This window comes from Engraulis encrasicolus, chromosome 15, assembly GCF_034702125.1.
Source record: "Engraulis encrasicolus isolate BLACKSEA-1 chromosome 15, IST_EnEncr_1.0, whole genome shotgun sequence".
NCBI classification, from domain to species: domain Eukaryota; kingdom Metazoa; phylum Chordata; class Actinopteri; order Clupeiformes; family Engraulidae; genus Engraulis; species Engraulis encrasicolus.
In genome coordinates, this window is record NC_085871.1 from 36,400,156 (window position 1) to 36,413,658 (window position 13,503).

General features: G+C 43.8%; 1 protein-coding gene across 1 annotated transcript in view; it reads right to left on the reverse strand.

The window, feature by feature from the left end:
• Positions 1–301: 301 nt before the first annotated feature.
• Positions 302–13,503, reverse strand: part of ube2h (ubiquitin-conjugating enzyme E2H (UBC8 homolog, yeast)) — a 61,905-nt gene continuing 48,703 nt past the window's right edge. Inside the window, exons 3-7 of the mRNA XM_063218024.1 lie at positions 12,437–12,511; positions 12,190–12,229; positions 8,889–8,941; positions 2,798–2,926; positions 302–519 (exon numbers count right to left, since the gene is read on the reverse strand). Of these exons, the coding sequence (XP_063074094.1) occupies positions 395–519; positions 2,798–2,926; positions 8,889–8,941; positions 12,190–12,229; positions 12,437–12,511 (422 nt within the window). The 3' untranslated portion in view covers positions 302–394. The remainder of the gene's footprint in view (positions 520–2,797; positions 2,927–8,888; positions 8,942–12,189; positions 12,230–12,436; positions 12,512–13,503) is intronic.

Here is a 13,503-nt window from a genome sequence, read left to right on the forward strand (position 1 = left end):
GAAGAAAGATGTGTAATGACGCTGCTGCTGATGATGATGATGTACACGATTAAAACGCTATAGAATAAATCCTTAAAAATCCTTGTTAGGTAATATGATAATAAACAACAACAATAAAAAAGAAGAAAAAGAAAACAACAACAACAAACAAAAACAAACGAAAAAACAATCACCTTGTTTAAATACAATGAATGTCATAGAATTCTGCTCTCTCTCGCTCTCTCTCATGGGTAGGTGAATCATATAGTCTGTGTGGTTAGGACGAGGATCAGGAGGGGGGGGGGGGGGTCGAAAGAAGGAAGGGAGGATAAAAGGGAGGTGTAGGGAGAAGAAGAAGAAGGAGGTGAAGAGGATGAAGGGATAAGAGGGAGGGAGGGAGGAGCAGAGAGGTGGACTACAACTCCATGTCCTGGGCCTCGTCCTCTGAGAAGTCTGACATGGAGCTCTCCGACGAGGAGTCTCCCGCCCCCTCCTCCTGCTCCTTCAACGCCTCCTCCGTGGCATACTTCTGGATGTACTCTGCGGAGGAGAGAGAGAGAGATGGAGGGAGAGAGGGAGAGAGAGGGAGAGAGAGAGTCAAGTCAAGTGAAGTCAAGTCGGCTTTATTGTCAATTTCTTTACATTCACCGGTCATACAAATAATTGAAATTACGTTTCTTACTTTCCCATGCAGACGTAGACATACTTTAGGTGAAGTAGGTAGAGAGAGTGATATGTGTATATATATATATATATATATATATATATATATATATACAGTATATATATATATATATATATAGAGAGAGAGAGAGAGAGAGAGAGAGAGAGAGAGAGAGAGAGAGAGAGAGAGAGAGAGGTGGGGAGTTGGGAAGGAGCAACATAAAGAAAATAGATAGATAGATAGATAGATAGATAGATAGATAGATAGATAGATAGATAGATAGATAGATAGATAGATAGATAGATAGATAGATAGATAGATAGATAGATAGATAGATAGGTGTGTGTGTTGGGGGGTAAAGAAAAAAAGGATAAATGTGTGAGGGCATAAGTATTGGACAAGAACCCAAAGACCTTCACACAGCCTGTGCAACACATTTTCATTGCACTCTCTCTCTCAGTCTTTCTCTGGATTATTGAGGCCAATGACATGATAAAATGTGACAGAAATAAAGCTGATGGCCTAGGCTATGAGGGATTTAACCACTGTCACACACACAACTACTACAGGCCCTCCTTTAATGTGGATACACACACAAGCTCGGCACACAAGCACAGATGTAAGCACTCGCACGCATATACAAGTGAGCATTCGCACACACGTGCACGCACTTCAGTGACTTTTTTGGGGGTTTTTCAACTTTATTTAGACAGGACAGTGAAGAGTGGGACAGTAAATTAGTGGAACAGAGAGACGGGGGAGGATCGGGAATGACCCGGGTCAGGAATCGAACCCGGGTCTCCCGTGTAGCAGTCCAGTGCACAGCCCAGCCGGCGGCTGGGTCATTTCAGTAACATTTGTAACTGTAAAAAAGGATATATATCCATTGTAGTACATTCAACTTTTATTGAATTAAATTATTAAGACAATTCCAGTGTCATCGTTATGGAAGTTTCCAGAAAGGGTGTGTCACCACTCTACTAATCTAAGACTGCGTCTTCCTGGAAATATACTGTGTCAGTGCCTGCTTCATTACCAACGCTACACTACCATATTACCCAAAGCTAATCTGCTGTATTCAAGTCAAGTAGCATACTTGGCCAGCTCATAGCTGATGGGCCTAGTCATCTCTGGATCAAGTTGCATGCCTTTATGAGATTTTGGCAGTGTGTTATTGACCACGCGACCACGCGACCACGCACGCACGCACGCACGCACGCACGCACACACACACATGCACCTGGGCGCACGCACGCAAGCAGGCATGCAGGCACGCACACATGCACGCTTTTGAAAGTTGCTTCATCTTCTGTTGGCAGTGTATGCTTGCTGCCCAACATCATAATTGCGGTGTCACTTTACCCAAAGTCTGCCAAGTTCATGTCTCATGTTCTTGTGATTGACATTTCATATTAGAGGTTGGAGTCCAATAGATGTTTGGATGTTGTTGGATGTGTCTTGAGGGTCCAACAAGTTTGACATGGGCACTATTATGTGTGATTATTCAACCACACACAGAAAACAAGGTATCCGTGCACACATGTGCACATGTGTACGCACACACACACATACACACATGCATGCACACACACAATCTAGGATGCGGGACGTTTTAATATCTACATATATACAGCTCTGAAAAAAGGGTTGCTGATTTTATTATTTATGGGTAAGTGTTTGAGTGGAATTAACATTTTTGTGTCATTCTATAAACTATTGACAACATTTCCTCCACATTTTGGTGGAAAATATTGTCATTTAGAGAAATTGCCAAAAGAGCGGCAAAGATGAAATAATTTCAGACCTCAGAAAATGTGAAGAACACAGTATGATGTATACTTTAAAACTACATAACTACTTGTACATAACTACATAACTACACACGGGTACACACGGTAACACACCTTTGACTTTCTGTTTGCATTCCTTGAGCCGATGGTGGTGCACTTTCAGCCCAGCCCACACATGCGCACGTACAAAATACTCACACGCGCGCACACACACACACACACACACACACGCACACACGCACACACACACACACACACACACACACACACACACACACACACACACACACACACACACACACACACACACACACACACACACACACACACACACACACACACACACTCGCACACGGTAACCCACCTTTGATTTTCTGTTTGTATTCCTCTGGCCGGTGTAGGTACATGGCGGCAGCGTCTCCGTTCAGGGGGTCGATGGGGTTGGGGTACGCCAGAAGCTGAGGCAGGAACGACTCAAAAATGTTGGTCAGGTCTGGAAGACAGAACACGCGCACGCGCACGCGCACGCACACGCACGCGCACGCGCACACGCACACACACACGTCAGTACCATTTAAAGATGTTGGTCAGGTCTGGAAAAGAGAACACACACACACATCAGTTATGGGTCAGAATGTTAAAATGTTGGGCTTTTAGCCCGAGGGCTGCAGGTTTGATTCCCGACTCATAAATAAACAAGAATCAATATACCATATAGCTGCACTGCATGTGAAATAAATACGCATCCCATTGTTACACAAACTCTCTCTCTCTCTCTCCCTCTCTCCCTCTCTCCCTCTCTGTCTCTCTCGCTCTCAAAAACCAAACAAACCCACGCACCGCGAGACAAAAACAAAAACAAACCCACGCTGCCTCAAATCCTCTGACACCTAAATGGCTCCAAAACAGAACATGGACAGAAGGATGGAGAGAGAGAGAGAGAGAGAGAGAGAGAGAGAGAGAGAGAGAGAGAGAGAGAGAGTGAGAGAGAGAGTGAGAGTGAGAGAGAAAGTGGGCAAGATAGATTGCATGAAAGAGGGAGAGAGAAAGAGAAAGAGAAAGGCGGGACCGTAGTGCTTAATTCTTTTTTTCTGCCTGTATTTGCGTAGGCCTCTCTTTCTAGGCCTCCCTCCATCTCATTTCCACAGGCACACATTGCAGTTCCCTCTGCTGCCTGCTGGGTGGAAGCACTGAGCACTTGGCATCCATTCCCAACACAAAGGGACTCGGATGTAAACAAACCAGCAAGGCTGGCTAACAATGTATCAAAGAAGCAGCAAGTGCACTTGATGCTCAGCGTATTTATCCAGCCTTATTCGAGTGTCTTTCAACAACATGATTTCAAAATGATCCCAGGATGGAAGGTGGTCTTATAGACTTTGGGTCAAAAGGATAACGAAAGACATCCACCATCAGTCATAATGTTTAAAGGCTTCTCTCCTGGGAAACGTCTAATACGTGCAGGACAGAAAATTACACAAGACTTCAAGAGTTTCTTCCCCCTCAAGCCATCCGCTTTTAAAATACTCAGGCCATCTTTTTATTTTTCCTATCTTTTCCTATACTGTATAATATTTACACAGAAGGGAGTAGTCGCAACATTCATTTCCCCGTCAACTGTGCCAGCATAAGACAAGATGTGGTACATAAACCTTGAACCTTGAATCTTACAGAAGTTCACCGACTATGGTTTATTAGGATTAGAATATGTGACCCAAACACTTCACAAAAGTGACAATAATGTCCAGGGAAGCTGACAAGGGGGGGGGCAAAGGGATCACTTGCCCCGGGCCCAGGGGAAGAGGGGGCCCACAATTAATTTAGTCCACATTACATTGTATGTATTGATCGGGGGCACTATGAAATGACTTTGTCCCGGGGCCTGGTAAAAGCTGGCAGCGACCCTGATGATGTCAATTCAGCATTCAGCAAAACGAGGCCTCTTACAAAACCGACCTCAGTCAACCCCCGATGACTGGGGATGTGTGCCGTGCGTGCAAATGATGTGGTGTCATCCATCCATCCTCCCGTCCTACTCCTCTGTATTCCTAATCTGCAAATCCCACTAAAAATAAACACTGCGGTCGGTCGGTGCTCCCACTCTGCTCCATAGCAACACATCTGCTGCTAGGCATATAATCCGTCCCATCATTAACACCAGGAGCAAGGTGATACTGACTAAATAACATAACCTAATCTCGCCTGTCTTAACCCATCATTAACACCAGGAACAAGGTGATACTAACTAAATAACATAACCTAATCTCGCCTGTCTTAACCCATCATTAACACCAGGAGTATGGTGATACTGACTAAATAACATAACCTAATCTCGCCTGCCTTAACCCATCATTAACACCAGGAGCAAGGTGATACTAACTAAATAACATAACCTAATCTCGCCTGGCTTAACCCATCATTAACACCAGGAGCAAGGTGATACTAACTAAATAACATAACCTAATCTCGCCTGGCTTAACCCATCATTAACACCAGGAGCAAGGTGATACTAACTAAATAACATAACCTAATCTTGCCTGGCTTAACCCATTGATACTGGATGTTGCGTTGTGCAATATTGACCCTGGCGCCTGGAGCTGCACGGCGCAATATTCAGGCTCATGAGATTTGAGATGATTTTATTAAAAATCTTGGTATGTTTGAGCTGAATGAACACATTCTGATGCAAGATGAGGGTCTTAGCGTTAAAAATGCAACTTATGGCATGTTTTTATGTGCTTCCGAGGTTGAGATATTTTCGGTTTTATAGGCTGAGGGCAACTTTTCTTAAAAAGGGCTTAGGCATGGGTTAAGCCTGTGCGTGTCGTGCCCAGATGGGAAGGATACGATGGACAAACAATGGAGGAGATGAATGAAGGCAAAGAAAAAAAAGAGGAAAGTAGGATGAACAAGAGGCGAGGGAGACGAGTGACAAACTGTGAGGGGACGACAGATGGCTCGTTCTTTTGAAACTCGATTGTCGGAAACTCCGGCTTCCGCCTCGGAAAAGTGCAAAAGAATGGGTACTCAAATCGGGGTTCCGAAACACAAACTCGGAGCGCTTCTGTGTACTCCAAGTTCGTTTGACATTAGTGTTTTCAGACGTTTGTATTGTCCCCAGCAGTTTCAATGGAACGCATTTACAACGGTTGTCAGGAGAACAACCTCGGATCTACCGACGGCCGAGTTTCAAAAGAATGAGAGACAGAGACATTTGAAAGAACAACAAAAAGATCAAGGATGCAGTCTGGGAATAACGGACAGGAGTTTACAAGGAGTGGGTGAAAGTCAGGAAAGGAAAGAAGGGGGAGAGGAAGAAGTGAAGAAAGAATCAGTGTTTGACAAAACAGTAATGGGTTTCTCAAAAGCATTGTTGCTAGCCAGATAGCAACCTGGGTAGCTGCCAGTGGGAAAGTGCATTGCAAACAACAAAGTAGCTAACATAGTTAGCAACTGTGGTTTCGAGAAATGCACCCCTGAGCAGAGAGAAATCTACTGAGCTCTGCATAGGTGCAGAAAAGAAAGAGACAACTTTACAGTTTTTCTCAATTGGTTTGGCTAATTTCTTGAAACCGAGATGACATTTCTATACATTTTGGGTCATTTGGATAAACATTCTTATACTTCTGCACAATAGTTCAGATAACTAGCAAAATGTAATATACCTCCCAAAACGGCTCATTCTTGCATCAGCACTAAACCTTCTCCCACATAAATAGTCAGTACCAAAAAAATGGCATATATCCTTCTCAATTGGTTTGGCTCATTTGCATTCATTTAGTCATTCTGTCAAAATAAACTGGATGGTTCAGCATAACGCCATGGATCCTCATCACTTGCTCATATCACTCTAAAAACAGTTTACCCGTGTGTCGAAACTAAATTCCTTCCACAGAATGCCGTTTGAAAAAATGTCAAGAAATTAGCCAAATAACAGAGGAAACTGTAGTATACACGCTTGTAAAATTATTTAGTAAAGTTACAATACCATCTGGCCTGTTGAACACTGTCATGAATTTATTGTTTACAGTAAAGAAATTCTTAAAATATTATGTCCTTCACTGTTTTGACAATTGTGTAGACTACTTTGCATATGATGACTCACACAATGAAATCATGCTGACATGTTTTGGAGAGGGCAGCCATTAGACTGAGAATTGTCTAATTCGTTTAGATAAGACAGGTCAATTTATTTGGAAAATGTGCTAAATGTATGCTCAATGTGTCAACTGTAGGGTACTTGTATATAGCCATCTGCCGAGATGTACTAAACATTTGAGACATGTACAAAGCATTTGAAATTTGATGAAAGCAATGAAAAATGCCATTCTGTTGTGGGAAATTGTAAGTTGGTTTGGAGATTTGTCCGTGTTGTTTTGAGAATGTCATCTCAGTTTTGAGAAATTAGCCAAACCAATCGAGAAAAACTGTAATGGAGGTATGAAGATTGACAGAGAAAGTGGAAGATAAACAAAGAGAGGGAGAGAGAGAGAGAGAGAGAGAGAGAGAGAGAGAGAAAGAGAGAGAGAGAGAGAGACAGAGAGAGAGAAAGAGAGAGAGAGAGAGAGAGGAGAGAGAGAGAGAGAGAGAGAGAGAGAGAGAGAGAGAGAGAGAGAGAGAGAGAAAGATCTCATAGTCTGGTGATGTTACTTCTAGTTCCAAGTTAGCACTTATCAGTGTGTGTGTGTGTGTGTATTGTGTGTGTGATAATGTGTAAGAATGCATAACAGTAAGTACAGGACAGATGTAGGATTGGTAGGAAATGTGATAATGATGTTTAGTGAATGCATGCGATGGATGGAATAATATACACCAATTTTAAATATGATTGATAGTTTTCAAAAATGAATGATTGGACTGAATGAGTGTATAGGCTGTTTTTAATATGATAATATTGTTTTATTGTTATTGCTGCTATTGTATTGTTTTAAAAGCCCTTCTAGGGACGGGCATTGGAAATTAGCTTTTGGCTATAAATGCTATGATACTTGCTGTTTGGTTGTTATGCAACCTACATGTTACCTATGTATCTGTCCCTATCAAATAAACTAAACTAAACTAAACAGACACAAGAACAGACAGGCAGGGTCTGCAATACAAGGACAAGAGTCTTCACAGCTACGGTTTCACTTACTGTTTACTTATGTCACTTGCGTAAACAGCCTGAACATACAAATTGTTAACAAGATATTATGCAAGCCTTAGTTAGAAAAACATGTAATAGCAGGGGAAAAAAACCCAAAGGCTTTCGCAAGCCCAGGCACTGTGTCACAAAGCCAAAGCAGCAAAGCTCAGTATGGGAACAAAGGACGAGTCTTCAGACATGACTTCACGTGAGTCCACCTAAGAGTCTGCTGCTTAAGTCCATCCCCAGGGTAGTGGTCTGGTCTGGTCTAGGGATGCACCAATACCGATAATCGTACTTGTTGAACACTTGCCGATACCATTTACATTACACGAAACAATGCAACATCTCATCAAATTCCATTGACTTCAAAGCAGCATGGGAAAAAAGTGCAGCCTCATACATTTACAAACATTTAAATCTACATGGAAATGGACAATAAAACTAATATCACAGGTGGAAAAAAACAAGACCGTGAATTTATTTTCATTGTATGTTGGAGTAAAAGTATCGGTATCGGTACTCAGTATGGGCAAGTACAGACATTAATGCGCTCGTACTCGTATCGGTTTTCAAAAAAAGTGGTATCGTGCATCCCTAGTCTGGTCAGTACAGGTGGTGGTGGTGGAGGTGGTGGTGGTGGAGGTTGTTGGGTAGCTGACAAATTGCTGTAGTCAGGCCTGGCCGGCACGGGCCTGTACTTTTCTAACCTTGAGTTGGCGGCTCAGGGCATTACCTCGTTAGCGGCCAGTGAGAGTAAGAGGATTAGCTTTAGCTAGCAGGCACCGGGACACCGGGCCAAACCAATGCAGTACAGTACAACCACAACCCCAACCCCAACCCCTTACCCCCTAACTCAGACCACACACCAGGGCCACTGACAGCTTTGGCTGTGCCCCGGACAAAGTCATCTGAAAGGGCCACCCCGCCGCCCCTCCCCACCCAATACATCACAATGTAATAATGAGGACCCACTTCTGGCCTTCCCCTCTCCCTGACCCCTTTGTTGTCCACCCTTGTCGGTTTCCCTGATCCAGACCCCCCCTAAGCCCCTCCACGAAACCTTTTAATCTGTACCTCAGATACCTGAGCAAAGGTCAACCGGGACCGACGCAAATAGTGTTCACATGGTGTTCAGTGGTCACACACACACACACACACACACACACACACACACACACACACACACACACACACACACAGACACGCGCGCACACACACACACACACACACACACACACACACACACACACACACACACACACACACACACACACACACACACACACACACACACACACACACACACAGTATTGTTATGGTGACTCACCGTATAGTGCTGTCCATGTCTGGTTGATGACATCTAAACACACTGTCCCTGACCTGGAGAGAGAGAGAGAGAGAGAGAGAGAGAGAGAGAGAGAGAGAGAGAGAGAGCAAGAGAGAGAGAGAGAGAGGGGGGGGGGAAGCAAAGAGACGGCAGATATAGAGGGAGAGAGAATATAGGTTTATATAGGTTTAACTTTGCCGTGGGATTTCACAGTAGGACATATACACTGTACATGTGTGCCACTCTGGGTGAGGGGTGAAAGGTGAGAGTGAGTGAAGGTCTTTTAAACCAGCTTAACAGTCTAAAGCCTCAGCAACCGGCAGCCTCAACTCCAATAGCCCTCAACACCAATTTATCACATCGCTATTTATCACATTATTGTGCCCTCAAAGTTATACAGCACATTGTTAATTCAAGACTCACAGAGTTCTCAGACAGTTGAATTTAACAGTCTTCTAGTTGGTATTACTCTCAAGTGTGAATTAACACTGCAAGCGTTAGGGTAATACTCTATGACTGTGGTTCTATCACTCATTCTGTGAAAATTGACAAAAAAACGTGACTGGAGTTAAAACCCAGAGTCGCATGCCTCTTAGAGTAAAACTGAAAAACTACCATTAATCTTTTTTTCCTTTTCATTTTTTGTGATTATCTATTTTTTTGCAAAATGTGTAAGCGGAGATCTTGAGAAATCTTTAAAAGCGTTAAATAAAATGTGTTTAATATTGCATTCTACAGAGTGGGTTAAGAATAGATTTTTCTCTCCCAAAACAGTAGATAAGAATATTACTGCAGAAATCCTCTGGTCTAACTCTAATCAAAGAATGGCTTTTTGTCATGGCTCCACAAAGGTTGGCGAGTTGACAGACCCTGGCCTGGAATGTACACCATCTTATGTGCTTTAGGGATTAATGCCCTTGAACAGATGAAATCTATCTGATGGCCCCCAGTCATGACATCCACTGATGACATCTACCGTCATTTAAGACCACTCACTCACCAGTGTGGTGGCGATGGGGATGATTATGAGGACGATGGAGGGCAAGCATGATAAACCGTAACGCACGCACGCACATACACACACACACACACACACACAGGCGCACACACACACACAGGCGCGCGCACACACACACACACACACACACGCGCACGCACACGCACACGCACACGCACACGCACACGCACACGCACACACACACACACACACACACACACACACACACACACAGGTGCGCACACTCACACACACACACACGCACGCACGCACGCACACTACTGCCGCTTGGCTTTAATCATAAATCCCCACTTTGTTTGAAACTCCGGAAGTAAACAACGGCGAAGGCGAATCATCTATTTATTTTGGTCTTCAGAAAGGAAGTTCAGAGGCAGAGGATACAGGTGAAAGGGAGATAGAGGATGGCAGAGATAGTAGATAGATAGATAGATAGATAGATAGATAGATAGATAGATAGATAGATAGATAGATAGATAGATAGAAACAGACAGACAAACAGAAAAGGAGGGGGAAGGAGAGAGAGAGAGAGAGAGAGAGAGGAAGAGCGACAAAGAGACAGAGAGAAAGAGAGACAGAGAGAGAAGGGCAGAGAGAGAAGTGGAGGGAGGGAGGGACAGGGAGAGTAGAGAGCCAAAACATTGTTCCTCCACTACACCAGCTGGCCAGAGTGAGTCGGTCAGAGTCACCCACCTCTGATCCCCTCTATGAACTGCTATGGACTGCTCTCATTTATTCACTCCAGTCATTGCTTACGCGGCCCCCATGTGGGATAATAATGGAAAAAAAAGGAAATGAACAAGAAAAACCTTCTGAAGAACGAAAAACAAGGAGCCTTTTTAAAGAAACAGTGGCAAGTCTATTGCATAGTCCACCCACAAGTCTGTTGGATCGTCCACCCACAGAAACTTTGCAGATAGTTTGTTCAAGTGATGCCATAATAAGTAAAACAACAAAGCAAAATTAAATACAACTTCAACAAACTTTGTTCAGGTTGTATTTAATGCTGCCTTGTTGTTTACTGATGGCATCACTTTAATCATAGCCCAAGCTCTCTCTAGCACACACAGTTTCAACAGACGGATAATGAATAGTCACACAGCATCTGTAAACGGTTGATCTAATCCAGGGTTTCCCAAACTGGGGTGCGTGCACCCATGGGGGTGCGCGGCCTGCCATAAGGGGGTGCACGAGCTGAATAGAGCAATGGTGGATATGTGAATTTTTATCTAGCATTAATGAACATTAAGTAGTTTTTAATAGTATGGTGCATTATATGCTGGAAGGGTCCATCTGAAGTGTAGTTTAGTTCCAAGACTATTGGAAGAGAGGATTCCCCAAAACAACAGTGCATAATGTGCAGTGAATCCATACTTGCGCGGCCATCAGCACACCAAAATATTCACTCAGGGGGTGCCCGAACCATATTGAAATGTACAAGGGGGTGCGCAGAGAAAAAAGATTGGGAACCTCTGATCTAAGCTTATAAAGGGCCTAGGATCATAGTGGGACAAAAAACAAACACAAACAAAATGGTCTCTTTAGTGCCTTTTTCCACTATTAATGAGATAGCACATGTCTGAAGGAGGCACAAACCCTTTAATTTTCTACCATGGAATAAAAAAAATAAATTTAATTTTGAATGTATAATACCTGAAAGGGAGATCATTGTATTTGTATTGAACATCTTATGTCTGTACGTTCCTGTGTCTTATTATGGGGTATTGCCGGATCCTCTTCGCTTGAATTTTGGTTTGTGATACATTTGCTTTGTCCAAGTGATTTTAATGACTGCATTTCTAACACATGATGAGAATGAGCTGTCTCTGTGTGACGTGACTTCTATGACGTGACTGTTTGGTCATAAGATTGTTGAAGACAAACGGTCTGTGTGATGTAACTTTCGATTGTTGGTTCCCTTTGTCGAACTTTGTGATTTTAGTGACCATCTTCACATGCTGAAGATGAGTTGACTGTGTGATGTGACCTTTATCAAGTGAATGTGTTTGGTCAAGAGATCGTAATGGTGCCTTGTGAGACATCACTGGTATGGCACACAGTATAACAGTGAGGTGGAGGATGTCTGTGTGTGTGTGTGTGTGTGTGTGTGTGTGTGTGTGTGTGTGTGTGTGTGTGTGTGTGTGTGTGTGTGTGTGTGTATGTGTGTGTGTGTGTGTGTGTGTGTGTGTGTGTGTGTGTGTGTGTGTGTGTGTGTGGGTGTGTGTGGGTGGGTGTGTGGTTGTGTGGGTGGGTGGGGGGGGTGGTGGGTGTAAGGGCTGTACTTACGCTTCATCAATGTTGGGATGAAATATTTTATTCATGAAGCCTGTGAAAGGACAGAGAGAGAGAGAGCGAGGGAGAGTGAGAAAATGAAAGAAATAGCGACACAGAAATAGTCAGAGGCAAAGACAACAAAGGCAGGAAATGGAACACAGCATGAGCACGAGTCAGCCAATCACATAGTCTCTAGGGTCACCCACATACCGTATACAGTATAACCCAGCAGCCAATGAGAGACAAGATACACCCGTACCTATAGATGGGGATTTGAAGGGGTATTTGTCTGGTAGGTCTACCCGCACTTTCCACACTCCACCTTCGTACGGTGCTGTGGAAACAGAAACAGAGCAGGAAGTAAGGACGTTGGACAGAACAGAGTAGCGTGGTGTGGTGTGGTGTGGTGTGGTGTGGTGTGGTGTGTCTTTTTGTGTGTATAGGGCTGCACGATTATGGAAAAAAAAATACAATTCCAACAGAGTAGAGTAGAGTAGAGTAGCATGGAGCAGATCAGAGTAGAGTACAGTAGAGTAGTGTAGATCAGTAGTATAGAGTACTGTATGGTGGAACAGAGTAGGTTAGAGTAGTGTAGTGGAGTAGAGTAGAGTAGAGTAGAGCTTAGCTATAAAAGCCCTCTGAACCAGCGAGACAGCGTGTTCCCACTACTATCACAATGTGTATGTGTATGTGTGTGTGTGTGTGTGTGTGTGTGTGTGTGTGTGTGTGTGTGTGTGTGTGTGTGTGTGTGTGTGTGTGTGTGTGTGTGTGTGTGTGTGTGTGTGTGTTAGAGCGTGGCTCGGGCCGGTTTTTTCTGTCCGAGCCCGGCCCTCAGCCGACAGAAAAGTGATCAACCCCGACCCGAGCCCGAGACTAATTATAATGTTTGTGTCCGAACCCGTCCGAAGCCCGAGACCACTGTAATAACAACAGAACCTGTGCGCAAGCAATATTTTCTATGTGGCCCCCTTCATACTCAAAATAGCACGTGATAAATAGCCAGGATAGGCAACTAGGATGAGGCAATTTGCTGTAGCCTAATTTAGTTACGCACGCATAGTAAGTATAAACACACGCATACATGTGACAGCGCACCTTATGTTTCTTTCGGTTAGACCAGAGATGTTGGGTGCTGTGATCAAATGCATGGGAGGGGCGTGAGAGGATAAGAAAGGCGAAAACTAACGAATACGGTTTGGATGCAGTCAGCGCGGCTATGGGCGCATTTGTTACGTTACTGTTAGTGCAAATAAATCCTCGCGAGCCGGCGAAGATGCCACTCCTTGTTGTTAAGAAGGATGGGCTATAAGTTAACACCGAAGAACA